The following is a 25053-nucleotide window of genomic DNA, read 5'->3' on the forward strand; positions in this document are numbered from 1 at the left end:
CATTTACATCGTATTTAATGCCTTGCAGTTATACTATTCACGAAATGAATTTTATTCATCAACTACAAAAATATATCTAAAGAAACGTTGTGTATTTGCTAATCGTGCAACATTGTCCTTTTATTAGAAATGTTTGAATTTACAATGCGAACTAGAATCGATATGGCCTTGCACAAGTCTGGAATTTTTCAAAGAAAATCGTCTTAGACCATACCTAAACAAATTTGCTTCATGTTAAACACGACTAAAACTGATTTGGTTTCAAACTGAAATCATTTATTCACATTTTCGAACCCATGTGCACACATGCAAGAAATACATTACTAAACCTAAAACACAAACCATACATTGAACAATTGCATTACCGACAAAACAACACGAACACTGATCTAACAAGCATTAAGAAGATGTAAACAGCGTCCATAAAATAAATATTGTTATTAATAAACCTCGACCAGCACTAGAGATTTACACAGTAGTTACCATAAATACCCACTCACGCCGCATGTCGTAATGTGTTCCATGTTGGTTCAACCGTTGGCGTGACCATTTATTACGACTTAGGCAAGGTTCAAATCAAATATAAAGGGACACTTTATAAATCAGGTGACAACTAGATTGTGGCACGTTTTGACCGATCGGGGCACGATATAAACACTTTATGAAGAGGAAAGGACAACAATATGATGTTACATACCAAATATAAAACACATTCACGTTGAAGTTTTTTGGGAATATATGTTAGTTTGCAATATAAATTTATATAACATTGTAACCCCTAAGGCGTTGCAAGTTTTCATCATACGGATATACTTTAACAAAACTTTGTAGATGATTACTATGCGATATTACATTCCATAATTATATAACAGATTTTAACCCGGTAATTTAAAAGAATTTATTTTGCTGATAACATCATGTAGATTGTTGACTGTAACAGTAGTATCACAAGTTACAATATTTTACAATTATACGTTGAACAGTATAAGAGAACGCCTTTGAACAGGTTTGTGTAAAAAGACATACACACAGTTAAACAGAAGGAAATAAGGACGTAAAGCGTCAATGGTTATTTAAGTATAACCCCTTAACTTCTTTAAGGGTATGTAACTGAGACATGTTTTACAATTATAAAAGTTAAAAACAAATGTGTACGAGGGATGATAAACCTATATAAGAATATATACATTAGTACCAAACACATTATATGATAATTAAAAGCTACAGTAGGTTGCTATATATAAATAACATTCATATAGGTTTTAATCAACATGTTAAAAAATACGGAGCAACATCCAGATACAAATATACATTAAATAAGAAACGGAACACATCCGGAAACGTCGACGTCAACAATAATTTGTAATGTTCACATGTATTGATCTCCATATTGCACTAGTTTGAAAATACATTTTACTATTTAGGTGCATCTTTGCAAAGTGTGTGTTAAGGCATTCAATATATTATTATTATAGTATCCTTCAGTAAAACATCAAACAAGAAATCTTGTTAAAACAAATGTGGTTAGTATCGTTATCACGGCTTTAAACAGGTCAGCATTCAGATAGCTGACTTGACTCGCATATGGATTTCTCCTCAAAGAAACGAATACATACACGTTTTTTACTACCGCACAATCCATGTTAACATCTAGCCTAAAGAGTAGTATGATGTGCAATTGTTGTTATGATTATCATATTTAAGGGTAACGATACAGAGTGTATATGATTTTCAACAAATATTGCATGATTTTATTTACAGATATTCATGCAACATGATCCGTGGTTCTACAGTCGTGCATGTGTCCCTAACTGACCATTGATATTCCTCAAGTCGTACTCATTAGAAAGCATATTCTCACGCCGCCAACGTAGACAATTTGTCGGTCGATTGAATGCCTTGTAAACCGTTCATGTAAGCGCAACATAAAAATATTTGATGCAGTTTGCATACTTTTAGACGTGTACATGAAAACAACACTTGGGAAACATACAGATTCCGAAATACTTAAACTACATTACGTAATTTGAACACGTGTTTGCACTGGCTTATAAGTGATACTACTTTTGTAATACCTTTAAGCGTGTTACATAATTATGTTGCGAGGCACGTATCTTGATATGATGATCATGTGGACAAATATGTGCAAATTTAGTTTGAGATCTCATCATTCACAATTGAATTATGGACCCATCACGAAATCTACGTCATAATATCCATTTGAGAAATGCGTTTTCTATTGAGTAATTGTTTAAACTCAAATGTCCAATGGGCCAAATGAACTTCATACAAACGACTTCATTTTAAAAACGCCAAGTTGTCTTTTTATGTTGATTATAATGTCGCATTTACTGAAAAATACCTACACGCTGAAACGTTTTATTAAATGGCAATAACAATATAATGCGAACGTCAATGACAAGTATTTATGCATAGAAAAGTTGTAAATAAGTCCAACAAAAATATTACTTTCAGTGAGTTGCTGCAAAATAAACTATATGACAAATGCATAACATCACTACATGAAGTTATTTTTACAGCATAGTTATTGCAATAATATTTATCTGATTCTCCGGAAGAAATCACTTGTAGTAATACATTTGTACTGATAATGATTATTATTGTAAACTATTATGAAAGTTATTGGCATCATGGAAATCATCATCTAAATCATCATATAACCGCTATACCAAGTGCTGTTAGTGTAAATTTAAGACCACTTTGTTCAAAATAAATATATGTTTTAATGTGAATTCTTCAAGACAAAAGGTACTTTCATTATGATGAGTTTTATAAATTAAAGTGCATAAATGATTGATTTGACGAAATAAAAGGAAGTTAACCATTTTATTAAGCTTCGCATACAATAAAACTATTATCAACCTGATCGTCATCATTCATATCATCATAACAATTATCATATAAATACAATGATAATTACTTAAACACATATACATATGTGATTGTCGTTCATTTCCGTGTATATCTCTAGTAAACATCACTACGTGTTTTTGTAAATTAAAGACCACATTGCTAAAAATAAATATATGTTTTTAATGTTGATTCTTAATGCAAAAATGTACAAGTATTACTATAATTTTAAATTAAAGTGTATACAGGATTGATCTGACGTAAACAATATAAAAACGGAATGTTACTGATTTATCACGCGTCGCATACAATACAACTTTTATCAACGTCATCGTTATCATTCATATCATCATCAAAATTATCATATAACTGCTGTAATAATTGCTTAACAAATATATGTTATTTTCGTTCATGTACGTGTATTTTGTTAGTATTTATTACTACATGTTTTTGTAAATTAAATACCACATTGTTAAATAAACATTTGTTTAAATGTTAATTCTTCATGAAAAAAATCTTCATGATTGATTTAACGTAAAAAAAGGAATTTAAACATTTTATTACGCCTCGCATACAATAGCGTCGTAAATATAATGATTTATAATAAAACAACACAACTGACTCACTTGTGTAGCTAAAGTTATTAAAGAGGCAGATATTGATTCGTATACCCTCCGTCTACACATTAACATAGGTATATTTTAAAACAATTTTATAGAAAACAATAAATACACGTACCTTCAGTAATTTTGTTAATAACACAAATCGATATATTAAAACTTCGTACATAGAGATATATTAAAATGTAGAAAAAAATGTTTTATGCTTTTTTCTGTTATATGAGTCCAGTGCTCGTATTTTAAAAACAAAGACAAATACGTTTTCAGTGATGGTTTGAAGATACGTAGAATGTCCAAAATAACATTGTTCCGATGGCATCCTTTTCAATAATGCACATTACACACTGTTAGTTTCTTGTTTCCACATCTGAATATATTTAACAGTATTAATTCTATGCATTTATTTTCTCAACAAGGGCACAACAAGAGTCTTGACTTCTGTTCCAGTTAATAGAAACTGTCCAAAATACTCGCAAATACTTCGAATGATATATCCCTGTCCTCTTTAAGTCGCTGAAAAAAACAAGTGCACATTACATAATGACAAGACGATTTAGTGTTCAGTGCGCAAATGTTAAGCGAATATTGAACAATAAAGACAGTTTCATATATCATAAGGATGACCGAAGATATTCGACGTTGGTCTATTCTAAACTGAGCATTCATTTCTAAATGATATTACAAATATCTACATGAACACTCGTTTGTCTGATTTTTCAGTAGCATTCACACCAAATTGTCTATTCAAAAATGAGTTATTCGAATGATAAAGCAGTAATTCAGTAATGTAGTGAACTTTAGTTTACAACAACATTTATCAATCACATACTTTTCGGCACCGACCGTGGGTGAAATTGAAATATATCATGTAAATAGTATCTTAATTGCATTGTATTAGCTGAAAATAGCGCGAGAGATGAAGCCGTAATCAGTGTACTTAAATTCATCTTTTTAACACAATATTTTTTATGTTGACAGTGACGCAGAAACTATTGAAGATTTTGGTATTTAAGTTCATCAGCGACGACATCTTATTTAAGAATGTAATTTAGCATGGTTTTGTTTATTAAATGATACACAACATGTTACGAACATTAAATGAAATAATTTGAAATACTAAATAAACGAATAATTTATTACCTCCTAAAGCATATTCCGGAAGCATTAACAAACTCCTCGAAAGCCTACACTGGCGAAAATTACCATTAGGCATGCTGAAGTGTTGCGTTGTTGTTACTTCATGAGCAATTAATAACGTTCTTCATGTTTCGCGAGTTTGAACCTCGGATATGATATTCCTACTCTGTAATCTATCGTAGATCCACATGATTGTATACTGGTATTTCGCATCTTTGAAATTATAATTGATATTAAAAAGGAAATATTTAAGACATTATGCACAATACATTATATCTCAGTGATGGGACGCTGTTTTACTCTTGTTGTTGAATATTTCTTGATATCAAGAAATATATTTTTATAGAAATATATTTTTATTTCATGATATAAGAAAATAATTTCTTGATAACAACAATTCTCTCTTGAAATACGTCGGAAAATAAAGCCAACCGCTTTTGATAATTATTTCCAGATTAGTCGTGCGCACAATAGTACAATCAAATCATTATGACCCATATAACGTGTTCCAAACACATCGGCGTGTTTAATTTTGTGCAATAAATCCGTATGTTGATGTCGCCCACAATATTTGCAAAGAAATATTTGCGCAATACTGCGCGACTTCTAGCTTATGTAGAAGTCTCGCAAAGTTATCATTTTAAATAAATCATAGTTCACAGTAACCGTTAGTAATACGGAATTAATGCATTTTAAATATATTAATAACGTGTTTATCTCGATGTTGTATATGAAAAAATGTCTTTTGTAAATATTTTATTCGGTCACGCATTGCAAGTATTTCTTTATATTTGGTCTTATTTGTACTTTTAATAACTCAAATGATTTACATGAATAGTTAATATTTGTATATTTAAATTCATTATCTAAAAAATGAAAAGTCTGCTATCAGAAATTGGACTAGATTTTGCTTTAATTTCAATAAAATCAATTTCTTAATTTCAATAAATGAATTTTAGTATCAAGCATTCTTATTTAATTATAAAAAATGCATATATTCAGATCTGCATTTATTGTTTGATAAAGAAAAATACATATTGTCATTAGGAATTTGAATTACTGAGGTGTTTATCTTGGAAAATCTAGGTTTGTACTTGACGTTTCGATTTTGAAGTGTATTAAGTCGGTTGCGTGTCCCTACCAGCTGGGACAATCCATGGATTGGACTCGTTTTTACTGAGCTGATGTTTGTCGGAAGGTTGAGGTTTAATGTATAATTTCATATTATTAGAAACTATGATATTACAAAGTGTGTTATGTAATATATTCAATATTGTTTTCACATTTGCGAACATTCAAACGGAGTAAAATTTAAATCATTTGTGAATGAATGAATTGATAAATGGATTGACAGGCAGATAGGTTACTAACAACATGGTCGATAATAAGACATCATCAAAATAAAATGACCGATAACTTACCTGCGATTTTTACCGATATGAACTGTGATGTGTATAAGGTTACACATTATCAATCTTTTATAATAAAGAGTTTATCAAAGTGGCATTACTCTTGTAAATTTCCCATCATTGGAAACACTTGATGTTTATGATAATTGTTATTCGAAAGACGTTTTCAGCAAAGAAAAGTGCTCAATAATATAAGTGTTTGCATACAGTTCGTTTAAAACGGGGAAGTCATCAAATACTGCATCTTTAATTCGTTTCAGAAATCATTTCATTCACAGCACTATATATTTAAATAGTCCGAGTCATGTATAGAAAATTAAAGTTCCTCATTCGAATCGAGCATCAAGCAAATACTTTGATATGAATATAATTTAACAGTATACGACAAAATGCGACATGCAAAACATATTTTTATATCTAATGCAATTAATAGCTGAAGATCAAGCGTTTTTCCTACTTCATGAAGGCATCACAATTTAAACAAAAAAACATCAAATTTAGCTGCAGTAAAACAACAAAAGTCGGTAGCAATAATATATAGAAATATGTTTTTGAAACAAATGTATTATGTTACGACTCTATTTACGTGGACGCATAATATGGCAAGAAGAAAATGTTGCTTCAGTTTTACCAATTTTCATTTCGTGGAAATATTTGAACTTCCAGGTTGTATTGATCTTGAACAAATTAAGCATTAACGCATATTCTGATAAGGGTAAACCTTAGTTCCAAATTAAAATTAACTCGTTTATATAGACATACATTTATTACGGGACAGGAATTTACCCTATTGCTCTTTATGTTACATTTATGTTTCTTGCGCGCGATACATCATCGTCTGTTGTTTCTTTATTACAGAGTCACGTTATGTTTAAGTTGGCCAATGACAATCAAGTACGGACAGGCCAAAAATATGCATTGTATTACCTACAAATACATTTTGACTTCAAGTGTGAAATTTAGCTTGATATCTTAGAGATGAAATCATATATTCACACGGAGGCACACAGTCTTCATATGATGAACACATGCACCATATTGAACTGTTCTATTCCGGACGCGATTAAGACCTTTGAACTAAAAGCGTGATACATTGATCTGGAACAACATATACTAGTTCCTGCGATGAAACATGATGTGATGTAGGTTATTTATTGGTAACAAATTGCGCTTATCGAACACATTATGGTGAATTATAAGTGTAAGCCGTAAAGCAAAATGAACATGATGTTATTATTTGAAACAATAAGTGTTGATACATTTCAATTTCACTAATCAAAATTGGAATATTATGAATTATAAGTCTAAAGGTTGGTGCCAAAGTTGTGTGCAATATATTTAACATGTTGTCTTATTCATATATACAGTTATTAACCAATGTTTAACTTGGTGTGAATGCTGATGGACATTCAATTTAAAACAATCGCAAATAGCTTTTATCAATTGACGCATCATGAACAAATATATAAATATACGTGGTAGAAATATCATGTGCCTTTCCATATAAACCAGCTAAGATTATTTTTGCAGATCATATAATAGCGACCATATGGTACGTATAACAATGCAATACATATTTATTGACAGGAAATAAAAATATAAAATTGAACCGATTTGAATTATAATACAAATTATTTGGAGAAATAACTATGTTGTCTATGAGAATTTGCTTGTGCATCCAAATAAGTAAATTCAGTCTGCTCTGTCCGCTATATATCACAATTTTTCATGAGAAGAAATCATATTTATTGCATAATTGGCTTGCGCAGAAATGAAATTGGTTTAGAATCTACAGCCGCGACATAGTTCCAAAGTTGCTGCAACACTCGTCTTATCTAAAGTTTCAAAGTATGGCGCCGTCTTGAAACACTGAATTGTGTATTTTTTGAAAATAATGACATGATGGCGAGATGAAAATTGACACATATCTATTTATTGTAAATTATTGTACTACTTACACCGTTATAATTATGGATTGGAACAGTTCCGGGAATTTGAATTTGATGGCAATTCTGCATGACAAAAGAATGCTAACATCTTCTTCAGATTGTTTAACTGTGTTCTTAAATTGAACTCAAACATTCCTAATTTAGATTTTTTTTACGAAAAGCGATAACAGTGTTTAATCTAATTCCAATTGGTAAAGCAAAACAGTATAATTGTTTCTTGATTGATAATATTAAGATGCAATGATTAAAAAAAGGTATGAATCAAAGGCAAAATCACTAATGGAATAACAACACTTATTAACATTCTCAATCAAATATCAGAAAGCAATCGCACAACATGACACACGTTACTGACTTAAGCATCATCGCATATTCAGTTTAGCGAAAAGGATTAGTCGTTAAAATCCCGTTGGCTAAACAAGCATATACAATTTGAGCATTAATATATCCAATTCAATAAAAATGAAAAAAACAAAGCAAACATAACAATACAAAATAAAAGCGAACAAACTAGGTTTACTGCATGATAATGAAAAAAGGAACGCACAATTTCTTCGGGTTCAACAAACAATTTCACAATTGTTGGATTGCCTAAATTGTGTAAAGAACCATGGTTAACGGAAAGTTATGTACATGTTGAAATGACTAAATCAACAACAACAACAGAAATATGCCATTTTGAACAAAGCATTCCAAATACCTTTGGTTCGTGAATTTCCAACGTTATCGTAGTCCCGGTCTCTATTTTGTTGACTAACCATCGACCATTTTGCAAATTCCAGTTCAAACGCCTGAAAATTAGGTAATATGTTATTTTTATAGAGTAACCCAATTTTAAGTGGTCATAATAATAAATATAATAAAATTTAAATAATTACTTAATTCACACTATGTATTTCAGTTTTATCGATTTTATTTCAATTCATTGAATTCATAATGATTCCACGTATTCACGTATTTTTTAGTTAATAATGCTGATAAATAAGTAAATAGAAGATAAGTCAGTTTGTGTCTTTGTATGCACCCTGTTTAATGAACGAACAGCACGTAAAATGTGTGCAGTGTCGTCTGTATGACGTCGAGATGGCTAATTGCATTGTTATCCCTCGTAAAAATCGGTGTCAGGTATTATTTGTAACATATTTCGCTCCATTTTGAATTGTTTATCTTGACGCATTGATAATATATGTCAGGTGTTATTTGTAACATAGTTCGCTCCTCTTTGAATTTTATATCTTGACGCAATTATAATATATATATCAATGGATATATATATATATATATATATATATATATATATATATATATATATATATATATATATATATAGTTTGTAATATGATATCGTAGTTCGTGGGAATCAGTAAATATAGTTTTCGAGTTAAGGATATTTACATTTTATTTCAAGTATATTGCTGGTTATATCTTTACATGAAGAGTATGAAAATAACGGTGCTGTGCTGCATATAATTTAATGTTATTACGTCAGGTCAACAGATACGTAAATAGTATTCTATCATGAGAGATTATCATCTCCCAATTAAAAGAAAATGAAACTTATGTCAATTAACAGTGGGCCAGCTTAAGACAATTCTTTCTTGAAAAAAAGAAAAGTCTTAAACAATACAAACGACATTGACATACTAAGAAAGGTTGCAGTTAGCCCTACAATAATGCATCCCTGCCTAATTGTTTGTTACAGGACTCTCAGACCCAGAGTGTTCGGTCCCTTCAAAAGGAACAACAATTATATGAAAATACTAATATAAACTTATTTTGGTAAATACAAAAATCCTAAGAGGTTATTGATAAAACGGAAAATAAAACATCTAAGGTGTCAAAAGTAAGCACGTTTGACTTTTCCATACTACTTACAACGCTTCCTCACACTTTAATAAAATCCAAACTCGTGTCACTGATTGAAAAAAAAACATTTGCAAGAGAGAAGTGTTCTTATCTTGCTTTAAACACTAAAACAGCTTGTTTTACTAATCAGATGTTAGATAAATACATACATTAGGACTTGTCTTGACTTTTGTGCAGCACTTACTTTTCTTTTGATTAACTTTTTTGCTGAATTTAATGGTAAAATATTTAAACTTATTTTTGGTGCTCCTATGGGTACTTATTGTGCGCCACTTATAGTTGATCTATTGTTTTATTGTTATAAAATGATTTTATGATAGAAATATCGAAAACTATATAGCTAGATTTGATTCAACGTTTTAACTTAACTAGTAGAATCATAAATGACATATTAAACTTAGAAAAGCCATACTTTGAAAAATATATTTACAAAATCTACCCAAAAGAAATAGACTTAAATAGATCATGTTATTACAATATGTTACATGTTTAGACTTACATCTAATTTAAATATAAATATAAATTTAATATAATATATTATTTTAATATAAATATGATTGACATGTTTATACGAAAAACGGGACGGTTTAACTTTGAAATTGTTAATTTTCCTGTAAAAGATGGTTTCATCCCTAAAGGTCAATCCTATGGTGTTTTCATTTCGCAGTTAGTACTATACGCCATAGCATGTTAATGTGTTAAAGATTTAAATGATCGTTACAGTGTGTTAACAAAGAAATTGCTATAAAAGGGTTTTTGTATCATAACCGACGACGTAAATTCGCATAATTTCACTCAAAGTATTGTGATTTAATTTCAAAATATATTTCTTGAAAACCGCATTTGGCTTATGGAATTTCCCACTTATCATTTTATGGAGATGTTTTGAAGCGTGTTTGCAAATTTAAATATCTTGAAGCAAATGTCAATATTAAATTTTTCAATTTAATTAACTTATTTGTATCAAAAGGATATAATGCTGACGTACTTAAAAACACATGCTTGTTTGTTTTGGATTCACTATATCTTTCTTCTCCGAAAATGTGAAATAATTAAAGGAATAATCCTTTTAAATGTGTTCTTCTAAAATTTTTAATAATTTTGTATTTCGTTACCGGTGACGTCATCGTGTCACCGCTTCTTAATAGCGTCATCCGATCGTTTTTCACTGTCTCAGCTACATACATAGGTCATCGGGTTTACATCGTTCAACTTTATTAATATGTTCTATCTGACGGTTGTTTCTTGATTTATTTATGTTTAAACTTCGGTTTATTTATTTTGAATACACGCGTATATAGCTGACGCATCTTTTCATCATTAATAGTATAATTTTTGTTTTGATACGGTTTTTCTTTAAAGGTATTACATTAATTTGCTTTTACGTTTATTTTTATATTATATTATTGACACATCAACAACCAAGCCATGTAATATGGATTTTGTACACTCAATATTGCTGCTTTGTTCTGTATTCGCACGATCATGATCTGAAAAAATTTCTACATGGTGCTAGATATTCTTCAATCTGTTTGTCAAAATAAGGGATTCTGTTGACACGTAATTTCATTAAATTGTTCCTCAAAAAGTTGATTGTCTGATTCTCTGGTCTCCTTCATACCATTGAGTAATTAAATGTTAATTAAAATGAGTGCGTTTTAATTCCCTTTTTAGTATTGCTGTATTTCAGTTACAATGCTATGAGGTTAAACTTTATTTAAACGTATATGTATTATGGATATTGCTGGGCCAAGTGTGAGGTTGAGCGCTCTAATACCGGTAAAACCCCCTAGTGGTTTGCATTGCCCGTTGCAAGACGGTGACTCCATCTTTATTCTACTTTGTCTGTATGCTGTTTCGTGTTGTGCTGTTTTGTACTGTTTTGACAATAGGTCACTTGCAAGAAAAAAAGGACCACGAAATCGCTTTATACAAATTGCAATACTGCTTGAGCCGCTGGAGTTTCATTTCTTTATATTAACAACTAATGCAGATAATTTTGTAAAATGTAATCCCAATGTGTGCAACGGTTATTTGTTGACATTAAACCATTGCAAGTTAGTTTTCCCTACAATTAGAAAATCTGCACAATAATACTGGGCCTTTGATTCTACCGAGACATACTTGTCTTAATCATTTAAGTACAAAGCGATCTTCGTCAAATACGCAAAAATGCAAACAACTAACCTTAACTTTCAAATTTAAACCATTGTAGTTTCATGAAAGTACCTTAATAGTGTCCGAATCCGTTGGAAACAGTACAAATTCGACACGATTGATGAGTGAGTTTGAATTGTTTGCTGCAAATTCTGAGACAGCAGTCAGCATTTCTGTTGCCACAACGTCTTTTGGGTAGCCAAGCGCTCCAGTGCCAATCGCTGGAACTGCAACTCCATCATGGCCCAGCTTCTGTGTTTCTTCCAAACAACGTGTAACGAAGCGTATAAGGTCCTTAAAAACACACGCACATTTACAAAATTAACAATACTGTAACTGTTGTGTATACATTATAAGATGAAATATGTGGAATGTATGCACATGTTATACTCTTGAAAGTCATATCCTTTATACGAGTATCAATTAATTTGAATCACCATCACCAAGGCTTTTTCAGAAAACCTGTGCAAATGAATACGAGGTTTTATGACTAAAATAACTATTTATATTTAGATTCAAAGAAAAGGGAGTGATACCCGTGATTATCCGTCGGAGTAAAATAGAGTATGACTTTCATTTCGTTCTTGTTTTCTATGTTTTGCTGTGCATTTTGGAAACACGGCCAACTCCGTAACGTTTATAATATAAAGAAGTGAAACTCCAGCTGCTGGAGCAGTTTTGCATTCTTATTATAAACAATTAGTTGGTCCTTTATTAAAGGCAAGTGACCACTTGTAAAAATAGGACGAAACAGCACAATACAAAACAACATACACACATAGAAGAATAAAGCTGGAGTCAGCGCCTTGGAACGGCCAATGCAAATCATTAGGGGTTTAAACCGGTTTAAGAGCGCTCAACGTCACACTTGGCTCAGCAATATTCATGATACATATAAGCGTAAATAAAATATAACCTCATAGCATTGCAACTCAAGTAAAACAATAATAAAAGGGAATTACAACTTATGACTTATAAAGAAAGCTAAACTTTATGTTTCCGCTAACTGATCAACAGCAAAAATGCTGAGTGGTTTTATAACTAAAAGATTTTGTCATCGTTTTGATTTCTTAATTTATTGCATTCATAACCGTTTTTGCTAAATACCAGATGTTTGAACTCTTCATTGTTTCTCATTTGCTTTATGACCAATCATTTCATTTAATGTGCGTGTAATGCCAACACGATAGGGCATTCTTAAAATGTTTATCAACACTGAATCATATTGACAGCTTTCTCAAAGTGATTCTCAGTTCTGTTCACCTTTAGCGGAAAGACGTTTTCTACGTCACTGTCTAATTCGCGCTATTAAGATGGCTAGCAAATCGTACAACGATTCGTCTGGTCAAAATCCGATTCCGAAGTCGATGATGGGTGGTCGAATCCTCGGTCCTGCGCAAAGTTGCCATGGACATCCTCCAAGCCCGATATGCCGCTTACTTCCCGTACCAGATAACTAACTAATAATAACTGTGTAATTCCCTTGACACCTCCCGCGTATAAGGACATTTACACTGATACTCGGTGTGTTTATAATGCGATCTTCGTAATTTGTAATCGCCATTCTTTATTGTGGTTATGGACGAACGCACGATAAGCTGTTGTTTATTAGTCTGTAATCATTGGTTTATAATTGTCGGATTAGACATTCTATATTTTGCAATTATTTGCAAGTAGAATGGTATTTCGGGATCCGCTAATGCAAAGGTGTTCCCACTGGTTAAGAAGGTCGCAGTTGCTCATTACACAGTTCTCATCGGCGTCCAGAATTGATTTTTTATTCAAGAATCCTTCTCCGTGTTCGCTAGTAGTGCTTCGTTAGATTTCCGTTGAGATTTTCTTAGTACTCTACGAACAAGGACTATGCAAAATGTGTCTTTGATTTCAACTTTTGGCTGTAAACATAGCATGTCCTTTTCCAGTTTCCCACTGGAGATCGAAGGCTGTCAATAGTTTAGTACAGATACGACAACAAAAATAAGTGATTGCATATACCTGGATACAATGGTAACACTTCAAAGCATTTGGCTGATTTTCCGTTTCAATTTTTGTGTAATCAATTTGATGCGTAGTTTGCTCATTTGAGTTCCTGATTAAGGGATCATATCAGAATGTATTGAATATCATACTCAGACGTGTCTTCCCTTATGTTTGTAAGCATATATACACTATTTATCTGGCTCTCTCTAATAGAACTTATCTTTGGAAGTTTCATTCCTTTGTCTTCCGTGCTGATTTTTTTTAGTGAACCACTTCCTCGACTTGCTGTGCATATGAAGAGAACATCTTCGAATTGCAGCTCCAACTTTTCTTGGACATTCTGTGCTTCTCTAAGTTTAATAGTGTTTTTATTGCTTTTAAATAGATTAAAATACGACATGTCACAGCAAGATAATTTGTACAAAAGCAAAAGGGTTGTGTCACGAATTGTATCAACATTAGCAATTGGCTGATTTGTTGAATTGCGGTAGTTAGTTTTATAATGATGCGAACGTATGCACCAATGAACCGAGGGCTTTTGTTCGAATCCAAAACTAGTTTAATGAGTTGCACATGCATAAAAACAATATTAACAAAATATGTTTTTGTCAGAAACACTATGTCCCCTTTTGTGCCGTTTTGAAGCTATATTTTTGACCTTTGACCTTGAAGGATTACCTTGACCTTGACCTTTCACCACTTAAAAAGTGCAGCTACATGATATACACATGCATGCCAAATCAAGTTACTATCTTCAATATTGCAAAGGCTATTGCAAGTGTTAAAGTTGGGGCAAACAAACAAACACACAAACAAACCAACAGACAGGTCACAAACAATATGTCCCCAACTATAGTGGCGCGGGACATAAACATAGAAAAAACGATAAGAAAACTCCTCTGTCTGAAGAATTAAACGCGTATAACCAAAACACATTTCATTGCATAACTGCGCTATATTCCAAAAAAGCTAAAACGTTAGGAAAAATGCATCAGGCAATACACAAATCCAGATAATTCAGAAAAATGCGTAATCTATTAACTATGTTAGTGCTTAAAATTCATTGTTGCACTTCACTACCTAGTAAATTATTGTCTCTGTATAGGATAAATATGTTCTTAGAAAATTCTATCTTCATTTAAAGTAAGACAGGGTCGCTTTGTTGAGTGCGCACAAGATTGTAAAATATTATTAAATTTCGGACGGCAAGATGCTTTTGTAGTAAGAATAAAATATAGCATTTATCTGATTAAAAATTAACATTTCGTGATTGAGAGTTGATTGTGGAACATTATTGTCGGTATATAACACGGCTAATGAGCTATCATTAGAACAAACTCTCACGTTTTGCTCAATGAAAAGGCACGCATGTAAGGTCCGTCACATACAAATAATGTAGGATCGCAAACAGAGCCTTGATGTAACCCCGCACTAATAATTTTGAGTGTGAATAAGAAGATTCAATGTAGGCGTTTTGTTTCTGTTTTTTTTCATTGCATGCTTATAAATTTATAAAACTGCCACAGTTCCCAATTTGTTTAAACTTAAATATGAGACGTTTGTGCCAGACTCGATCGAAGGCTTTGTTGATATAAACAATTAACATCATATATAGATTTTCGTGCTCGAAAGTATTTACGTAAAGAAACACGCCTTAAGGTGGATGTTCTAAGCTGTTATCCCTCTTCAAATAGTGGCATTGCATAAGCTTCTTTCCAATTTTCTAAGAAGACCTTTAAAAACATCATTACAAGTATTCAAGGTGGTTTTGCAAATGATTAAGCAGTTTTATGTAAATGTATTATCCGTTTTAAACTTCAGGAATGTGAAGATATTATTGCACTAGTCCGATCAATAAGAAAGAGGAGTTACTCGCGTCGTTTAATAAATGAGATATTTCATTTTGTCTAAGGGTAAATTATCTTATTTTATTCGACGACATACTTTGTCGTTAATGTCTTTAACGATAACAATTTCTAGTGGATGTGGACTTTCTCAACATTCCACTGTTGTATTAGAGGTACGATATACGTTCCAATATGGGACTAAAAGAATGGACATATACAGGGACACATATTTAGTCTGGAAGAAAACTTTCCAATTCTAAAATTCGCTGAGCTCTTAAATGGCATGGAGCACAAATTAAAAGACCTTATTGGTGATTTGTATTATCTCTCCGAAATATATAATTTTTGAAAAGGTTGTTACAAAGAATTGTTACTTATTTCTGCAAAGATATCATTTATCACGTGTGAGTTACTATGGTACTACATAAATGCCTAAGAAGTGTTAAAAAATAAAAATCTGCGACTATTATCAGTTTCAACAAAAATAAATCGCGAGAGGAACAATACAAGTGTATCTAATTACATCTTATTAAAATGAGTGTCGATGTGTCTTATATCTTTAAAGGTTTAAAACTAATAATAATTGCTTTGCGAACATAATGCTTATAGATATTGTGAACACGAATGTTCTATAGACAATAATCTGACGTTTCCCAATACAGTAAAACACATTTACCGTAGGTTCAAACTAAGCAAAAATGCTAAGTCAATATATTGAACATTAACTAAATACGTGTAGAGTATTACGTTTTGCCAAAATGGGCTCAAGGGAAACACAAAACAAAGCAAATAAAAGTAAATCTTACAGTAAGCGTTTTCTGCTGCCCGTCCCAAGGGGCAATATAACCATGTATGACATGTGCGCATTTGAGGTTGTATCCCTTTGTGACCGCAACCCCTCCGTCAGATAGCCCTTTCGGATAATTTAGTTTGAGTTCCTGTTGTATTTCAGGTCCAGCTTGCTTCAGTATCGTCTTGGACACGGCACCATTACAAAGACTAAGGTTTATTGCAGTTGTGTTGACTAAAACCGGAATCTATAACAAAAATATATTCATTTAGTTTAAGCGCTAGTTATATAAGTGCATTTTTGGTCTGGTGCTTTCTTATTTTGTCACACTGTGCGTTTGTTATGTACGTGTATTCCTTGTCTGGTGCTTTGGTTTTGTGTCTCACTGAGCGTTTTTTATGAACGTGCATTACTTGTGTGGTTCATTTGTTTTTGTCTCACTTTGCGTATTTTTATGTACGTGTATTTCTGGTCTGGTTCATTTCTTTTGTGTCTCACTGTGCGCTGATTATGTTCATGTATTTCTTGTCAGGTTCGTGTTTTTGTGTCTCAATGTTCTTTTTTTATGTACGTTTATTTCCTGTCTGATTCATATGTTTTGTGTCTCACTGTGCGCTGGTTATGTACGTGTATTTCTTGTCTGGTTCATGTGTTTCGGGTCTCAATGTGCGTTTGTTATGTACGTGTATTTATATTATGGTGCATTTGTTTTGTGTCTCAATGTGCGTTTGTTGTTTACATTAATTTCTTGCCTGGTGCATTTGTTTTGTGTCTCCGTGTGCGTTTGTAATGCACATGTATTTCTTGTCTGGTGCATTTGTTTTGTGTCTCAATGCGCGTTTGTTAAGTACATGTATTATAGTCTGCTTCATGTGTTTTTTGTCTCAATGTTCGTTTGTTATGTACATGCTTTTCTTGTCTGGTTCATGTGTTCTGTGTCTCAATGTGCGCTGGCTATGAATGTGTATCTCTTGTACGGTTCATGTGTTTTGTTGTATCAATGTGCGCTGGTTATGTACGTGTATTTCTTGTCTGGATCATGTGTTTTGTGTATCAATGTGCGCTGGTTATGTACGTGCATTTATTGTCTGGTTCATGAGTTTTGAATCTCAATATGCGCTGGTTATGTACGTGTATTTCTTGTCTGGTTCATGTGTTTTGTGCCTCAATGTGCGCTGGGTATGTACATGTATTTCTTGTCTGGTTCATGTGTTTTGTGTCTCACTTTGCGTTTGTAATGCACGTGTATTTCTTGTCTGGTGCATTTGTTTTGTGTCTCTATGTGCGTTTGTTATGTACATGTATTTCTTGTCTGGTGCATTTGTTGTGTGTCTCAATGTGCGTGTGTTATGCACATATATTTCTTGCCTGGTTCATGTGTTTTGTGTCTCAATGTGCGCTGTTATGTACGTGTATTTATTGTCTGGTTCATGTGTTTTGTGTCTCGATGAGCGTTTGCGATGTACCTATTTTTCTTTTTGGTGCATGTGTTGTGTGTCTCAATGTTCGTTTGTTATGTTCGTGCATTTCTTGTCTGGTTCATGTATATTGTGTCTCAAATTGCGCTTGTTATGTACGTGTATTTCTTGTCTGTTGCATTATTTTTGTGTCTCAATATGCGCTTGTTATGTTCGTGTATTTCTTTTCTGGTTCATGTTTGTGTCTCAATGTGCGTTTTATATGTAAGTGTATTTCTTGTCGGTTGCATTTATTTTGTGTCTCAATGTGCGTTTGTTATGTACATTTATTTCTTGTTTGGTGCATTTATTTTGTGTCTCTTTGAGCGTTTGATATGTACATGTATTTTTTTGCCTGGTGCATTTGTTTTGTGTCTCAATGTACGTTTCTTAAGAACAGTTATTTCCTGTCTGGTTTATTTGTTTTGTGTTTAAATGTTCGCTATTAATGTACGTGTATTTATTGTCAGGTTCATGTGTTTTGTGTTTAAATTTGCGTTCTGTTATTTACCTGTATTTCTTGTCTGGTGCATTTCTTGTGTGTTTCAATTTGCATTTGTTATGTACGGGTATTTCTTGTCTGCTCCCTGTGTTTTGTGTCTCACTGTGCGTTGGTTATGTACGTGTATTTCATGTATGGTTCATGTGTTTTGTGTCTCAAAGTGGGCTGGTTATGCACGTGTATTTCTTGTCTTTTGCATTATTTTTATGTCTCAATGTGCGTTGAATATGTACGAGTATTTTTTGAATAGTTCAATGTGTTGTGTCTCTAGGTGCGTTATTTTACGTGTATTTGTTTTGTGTCTCACTGTGCGCTGGTTATGTAAGTGTGTTCCTTGTCTGGTTCATGTGTTTTGTGTCTCAAGGTTCGTTTTGTATGCACATGTATTTTTGGTCTGTTTCATGTGGATTGTGTTTTAATGCGCGCTGGTTATGTACGTGTAATTCTTGTCTGGTGCATTTGTTTTGTGCGTCACTGGGCTCTGGTTATGTACGTTTATTTCTTGTCTGGTGCATTGGTTTTGTGTTTAAATGTACGTTTGTTATATACGTGTATTTCTTGTCTGGTGCATGTGTTTTGTGTCTTAATGTGCGCTGGTTATGTACGTGCATTTCTTGTTTGGTTCAAGTGTTTTGTGTGTCAATGTTCGTTTTTATGTACCTGAATTTCGTGTCTGGTTCATGTGTTTTGTGTCTCAATGTGCGCTGGTTATGTATGTTCATTTCTTGTCTGGTTCATTTGTTTTGTGTCTCAATGTGCGCCGATTATGTATGAGTATTTCTTGTCTGCTTCATGTGTTTTGTGTCTTAATGTGCGCTGGTTATGTACGTGTATTTTTTGTCTGGATCATGTTTTTTTTGTCTCAATGTGCGCTTGTTATGTACGTGTATGTCTTGTCTGGTTCATTTGTTTTGTTTTTTCTCATTAGCGGTGGTTATGTGCGTGTATTTCTTGTCTGGTTCATGTGTTTTGTGGCACATTGTGAGTTTGTTATGTACGTGTATTTCTGATCTTGTTCATGTTTTATGTGTCTCAATGTGCGCTTGCATTGTATGCATATTTCTAGTCTGGTTTATTTGTTTTGTGTCTCTCTGTGCGTTTGATATGTACGTGTATTTCTTGTATGGTTCATGTGTTTTGTGTCTCAATGTGGTCTTCTTATTAATATGTATTTCTTGTCTGGTTCATTTGTTTTGTTTCTAAATGTGCGCTGGTTATGAACGTGTATTTATTGTGGGGTTCATGTGTTTTGTGTTTCATTGTGCGTTTGTTATTTACCTGTCTTTCTTGTCTGATGCATGTGTTTTGTGTCTCAATGTACACTGGTTATGTACATGTATTTCTTGTCTGGTTCATGTGTTTCGGGTCTCAATGTGCGTTTGTTATGTACGTGTATTTCTTTTAAGGTGCATTTGTTTTGTGTATTTCTCGTTTGGTGCATTTGTTTTGTGTCTCAATGTGCGTTTGTCATGTACTTGTATTTCTTGTCTGGTTCATGTGTTTTGTGTCTCAATGTGCGCTGGTTATGTACATGTATTTCTTGTCTGGTTCATGTGTTTCGGGTCTCAATGTGCGTTTGTTATGTACGTGTATTTCTTTTATGGTGCATTTGTTTTGTGTCTCAATGTGCGTTTGTTGTTTACATTCATTTCTTGTCTGGTGCATTTGTTTTGTGTCTCCATGAGCGTTTGTAATGCACATGTATTTCTTGTCTGGTGCATTTGTTTTGTGTCTCAATGTGCGTGTGTTATGTATGTGTATTTCTTGTCTGGTTCATGTGTTTTTTGTCTCAATGTGCGCTGGTTATGTACGTGTATTTATTGTCTGGTTCATGTGTTTAGTGTCTCAATGTGCGTGTGTTATGTGCCAGTTTTTCTTTCTGGTGCATTTGTTGTGTGTCTCAATGTGCGTTTGTTATGTACGTGCATTTCTTGTCTGGTTCATGTGTTTTGTGTCTCACTATGCGCTGGTTATGTACGTGTATTTTTTTCTGGTTCATGTGTTTTGTGTCTCAAAGTGCGCTAGTTATGTACGTGTATTTCTTGTCTGTTGCATTAGTTTTGTGTCTCAACGTGCGCTTGTTATGTACGTGTATTTCTTGTCTGATTCAAATGTTTTGTGTCTCAATGTGCGTATTTTATGTAACTGCATTTCTTGTCCGTTGCATTTGTTTCGTGTCTCAAAGTGCTTTTGTTATGTACATTTATTTCTTGTCTGGTGCATCTGTTTTGTGACTCTTTGTGCGTTTGTAATGTACATTTATTTCTTGTCTGGTATATCTATTTTGTGTCTTAATGTGCGCTTCTTATTAACATGTATTTCTTGTCTGGTTCATTTGTTTTGTGTCTCAATTTGCGCTGGTTATGTACGTTTATATATTTTCAGGTTCATGTGTTTTGTGTTTCAATGTGCGCTTGTAATGTACCTGTATTTTTTGTCTGGTGCATTTGCTGTGTGTCTCAATTTGCATTTGTTATGTACGAGTATTTCTTGTCTGGTTGGCTCCCGTGTTTTGTGTCTCACTGTGCGCTGGCTATGTACGTGTATTTCTTGTCTGGTTCATGTGTTTTGTGTCTCAAGGTGCACTTGTTATGTACGTGTATTTCTTGTCTTTTGCATTAGTTTTATGTCTCAATGTGCGCTTGTTATGTACGGGTATTTTTTGTCCTGTTCATGTGTTTTGTGTCTCAATGTGCCTTTGTGTATGTACGTGTTTTTCTTTCTATTGCATTTGTATTGTGTCTCACTGTGCGCTGGTTATTTACGTGTATTTCTTGTCTGGTTCAATTGTTTTGTGTCTCAATGTTCGTTTTTTATGTACAAGTAGTTTTGGTCTGTTTCATGTGGTTTGTGTCTCAATGGGCGTTTGTTATGTACTTGTATTTCTTGTATTGTTCGTTTGTTTTATGTCTCAACGTTCGCTGGTTATGTACGTGTATTTCTTGTCTGGTGCATTTGTTTTGTGTCTCAATGTTCGCTGGTTATGTACGTGTATTTATTGTCTGGTTCATGTGTTTTGTGTATCAATGTGCGCTGGCTATGTACATGTATTTTTTGTCTGGTTCGTGTATTCTGTGTCTCAATGTGCGCTTGTTATGTACAGTGTATGTAATGTCTGGTTCATTAGTTTTTGTCTCAATGTGCGCTTGTTATGTACGTGTATTTCTTGTCTGGTGCATGTGTTTTGTGTTACATTGTGAGTTTGTTATGTACGTGTATTTCTTGTCTGGTTCATGTTTTATGTGTCTCAATGTGCGCTGGTTATGTTCGTGTATTTCTTGTCAGGTTCATTGGCTTTGTGTCTCTCTGTGTGTTTGCTGTGTACGTGTATTTCCCATTTGGTTCATGTGTTTTGTGTCTTAATGTGCGTTTGTCATGTACGTGTATATTTTGTCTGGTTCATGTTTTTGTGTGTCTAACTGTGCGCTGGTTATGTACGTGAATTTATTGTCTGGTCCATGTGTTTTTTGTCTCAGCCAGCGCTGGTTATGTACGTGTATTTCTTGTCTGGTTCATGTGTTTTGTGTTTTAATGTGCGCTGGTTATGTACGTATATTTCTTGACTGGTTCATGTGTTTTGTCTCACTGTGCGCTGGTTATGTACGTGTATTTCTTGTCTGGTTCAAGTGGTTTGTGTCTCACTGTGCGTGTGTTATGTACGTGTATTTCTTGTTTGGCGCATTTGTTTTGTGCCTTAATGTTAGTTTTTATATACGTGTATTTCTTGTATGGTGCATTTGTTTTGTGTTCCAATATTCGTTTTCTATGTACGTCTATTTCTAGTCTGGTGTATTTTTTGTGTCTCAATAGTTCTTTTTTTGTACGTGTATTTCTGGTATGGTGCATTTGTTTTGTGTCTCAATGTTTGCTTTTTATGTACGTGTATTTCTTGTCTCGTGCAATTGTTTTGTGTCTCAATATTCTTTTTTTATGTACGTGTATATCTTGTATGGTTCATCTGTTTTGTGTTTCACAGTGCGCTGGTTATGTACGTGTATTTCTTGTTTGGTTCATGTATTTAAGTGTCTCAATGCGCGTTTGTTATGTACATGTATTCCTTGTCTGGTTCATGTATTTTGTGTGTCAATGTGCGCTGGGTATGTACGTGTATTTCTTGTCTGGTGCATTTGTTTTGTGTCTCAATGTGCGCTGGTTATGTACGTATATTTCTTGTCTGGTTCATGTGTTTTGTGTCTCACTATGCGCTGTTATGTACTTGTACTTCTTGTCTGTCGTGTGTTTTGTGCGTTTGTTATGTACATGTGTTTCTTGTTTGGTTCGTGTGATTTGTGCCTCAATGTGCGCTGGTTATGTACGTGTATTTGTTGTCTGGTTCATGTGTTTTGTGTTTAAATGTGCGCTGCGTATGTACGTGTATTTCTTGTCTGGTGCATTTGTTTTGTGTCTCAATGTGCGTTTTTTATGTACGTATATTTTTGCCAAGTGCATTTGTTTTGTGCCTCAATGTGCGTTTGTTATATATGTGTTATTATTGTCTGGTTCATGTGTTTTGTGTCTCAATTTGCGTTTGTTATATACGTGAATTTTCTTCTGGTTCATGTGTTTTGTGTCTCAATGTGCGTTTGTTATATACGTGCATTTCTTGTCTGGTTCATGTGATTTGTGTCTCAATGTGCGCTGGTTATGTACGTGTATTTCTTTTCTGGTTCATGTGTTTTGTGTCTCACTGTGCGCTGATTATGAACATGTATTTCTTGTCTGGTTCATGTGTTTTATGTCTCAATGTGCGTTTGTTATGTACATGTATTTCTTGTCTGGTGCATTTGTTTTGTGTCTCAATGTGCGTTTGTTATGTACGGGTATTTCTTTTCTGGTTCATGTGTTTTGTGTCTCACTGTGCGCTGATTATGAACATGTATTTCTTGTCTGGTGCATTTGTTTTGAGTCTCAATGTGCGTTTGTTATGTACGGGTATTTCTTGTCTTGTTCATGTGTTTTGTGTCTCACTGTTCGCTGGTTATCTACATGCATTTCTTGTCTTGTTCATGTGTTTTGTGTCTCCATATTCGCTGGTTATGTAGGTGTGTTTCTTGTCTGGTGCATTTGTTTTGAATCTCAATTTGCGTTTGTTATGTACAGGTATTTCTTGTCTGGTCATGTGTTTTATGTCTCAATGTGCGTTTGTTATGTACGTGTATTTCTTGTCTGGTTCATATGTTTTGTGTCTCAATGTTCGCTGGTTATGTACGTTTAATTCTTGTCTGCTTCATGTGTTTTGTTTCTTAATGTGCGTTTGTTATGTACATGTCTTTCCTGTCTGGTTCATTTGTTTTGTTTCTCAATGTGCGTTTGTTATGTACGTGTATTTCTTGTATGGTGCATTTGTTTTGTGTCTCAAAGTTCGTTTGTTATGTACGTTTATTTCATGTCTGGTTCATGTGTTTTGTGTCTCACTGTGCGCTGGTTATGTACGTGTATTTCTTGTCTGGTTCATTTGTTTCATGTCTCAACGTGCGTTGTTATATACATGTATTTATTGCCTTGTTCATTTGTTTTGTGTCTCAATGTGCGCTGGTTATGTACGTGTATTTCTTGTCTGGTGGATTGGATTTGAGTCTCAATGTGCGTTTGTTATGTACGTGTATTTCTTGTCTGGTGCATTGATTTTGTTTCTCAATGTGCGTTTGTTATGTACGTGCATTTTTTGTCTAGTGCAATTATTTTTCGTCCCACTGTTTTAAAATTACTACCTTGCCATAAATATAGGACAGCATAGTGATACGGGTTTACTTCCCTACTGATGCAGCTGAAGTTTTATTTTATATGAATTTGAGAGCAGTTACATTAATGATCAAGTAAATGTTCTTAACATGGTATATGTATATGCTCATAATGGGCTTCTAAGTGCACACCATACACCGGAATATACAGTTACATTGACGTTTTTTAATGTGTTTTAGTTTCAACTAGAACTGTAACGGTAAAGTCTGAAATACCTCTCGTACCACTTTACAGAGGGCATTGGCATTTCAGGTGTTAAGTAAAGCTTTCTACCAAGAAGTTCTATCTTGATTCCGATTATTAAAGGTCAAATTATATGCCATTGATAAAATTTCAGCATGAACATCACACGGGCAATTTCTAAGAAATAACGAAAGCAGGTGTTATGGTTTTTATGCATTTCATCCCCTGGAGACCTACCAACATATTAAATTTACAAATTATACCCTATAAAGATATGCTCCGAACAAAATTTAGGTATTACACATTATGAAGGGCAATAACTCAAAAATAATTGAAATAATAGTCGTGTTTCTTTTAAACTTCACATCCAACTATGAGATAAACTTACCTTTTCAGTTTACAGTTAATATATTTCACAACGTTCAACATATGATCCGGACACAGATATCCGTACATATATCGTTAGCAGGTTATAACTCTTAACATATAGAAAAAACAGGTTTAATTCTTGTGTATCGTATAATGTTTAAATGAGATACACGT

General features: G+C 33.3%; 1 protein-coding gene across 1 annotated transcript in view; it reads right to left on the reverse strand.

Moving 5' to 3' along the window:
* LOC127838473 (protein mono-ADP-ribosyltransferase PARP14-like) overlaps window positions 1-25053 on the reverse strand; it is a 61726-nt gene that overhangs the window by 23744 nt on the left and 12929 nt on the right. Inside the window, exons 8-10 of the mRNA XM_052366258.1 lie at window positions 16643-16873; window positions 12082-12303; window positions 8687-8777 (exon numbers count right to left, since the gene is read on the reverse strand). Coding sequence (XP_052222218.1) covers window positions 8687-8777; window positions 12082-12303; window positions 16643-16873 — 544 coding nt within the window. The remainder of the gene's footprint in view (window positions 1-8686; window positions 8778-12081; window positions 12304-16642; window positions 16874-25053) is intronic.

Source organism: Dreissena polymorpha, chromosome 7 (assembly GCF_020536995.1).
Source record: "Dreissena polymorpha isolate Duluth1 chromosome 7, UMN_Dpol_1.0, whole genome shotgun sequence".
NCBI lineage: Eukaryota > Metazoa > Mollusca > Bivalvia > Myida > Dreissenidae > Dreissena > Dreissena polymorpha.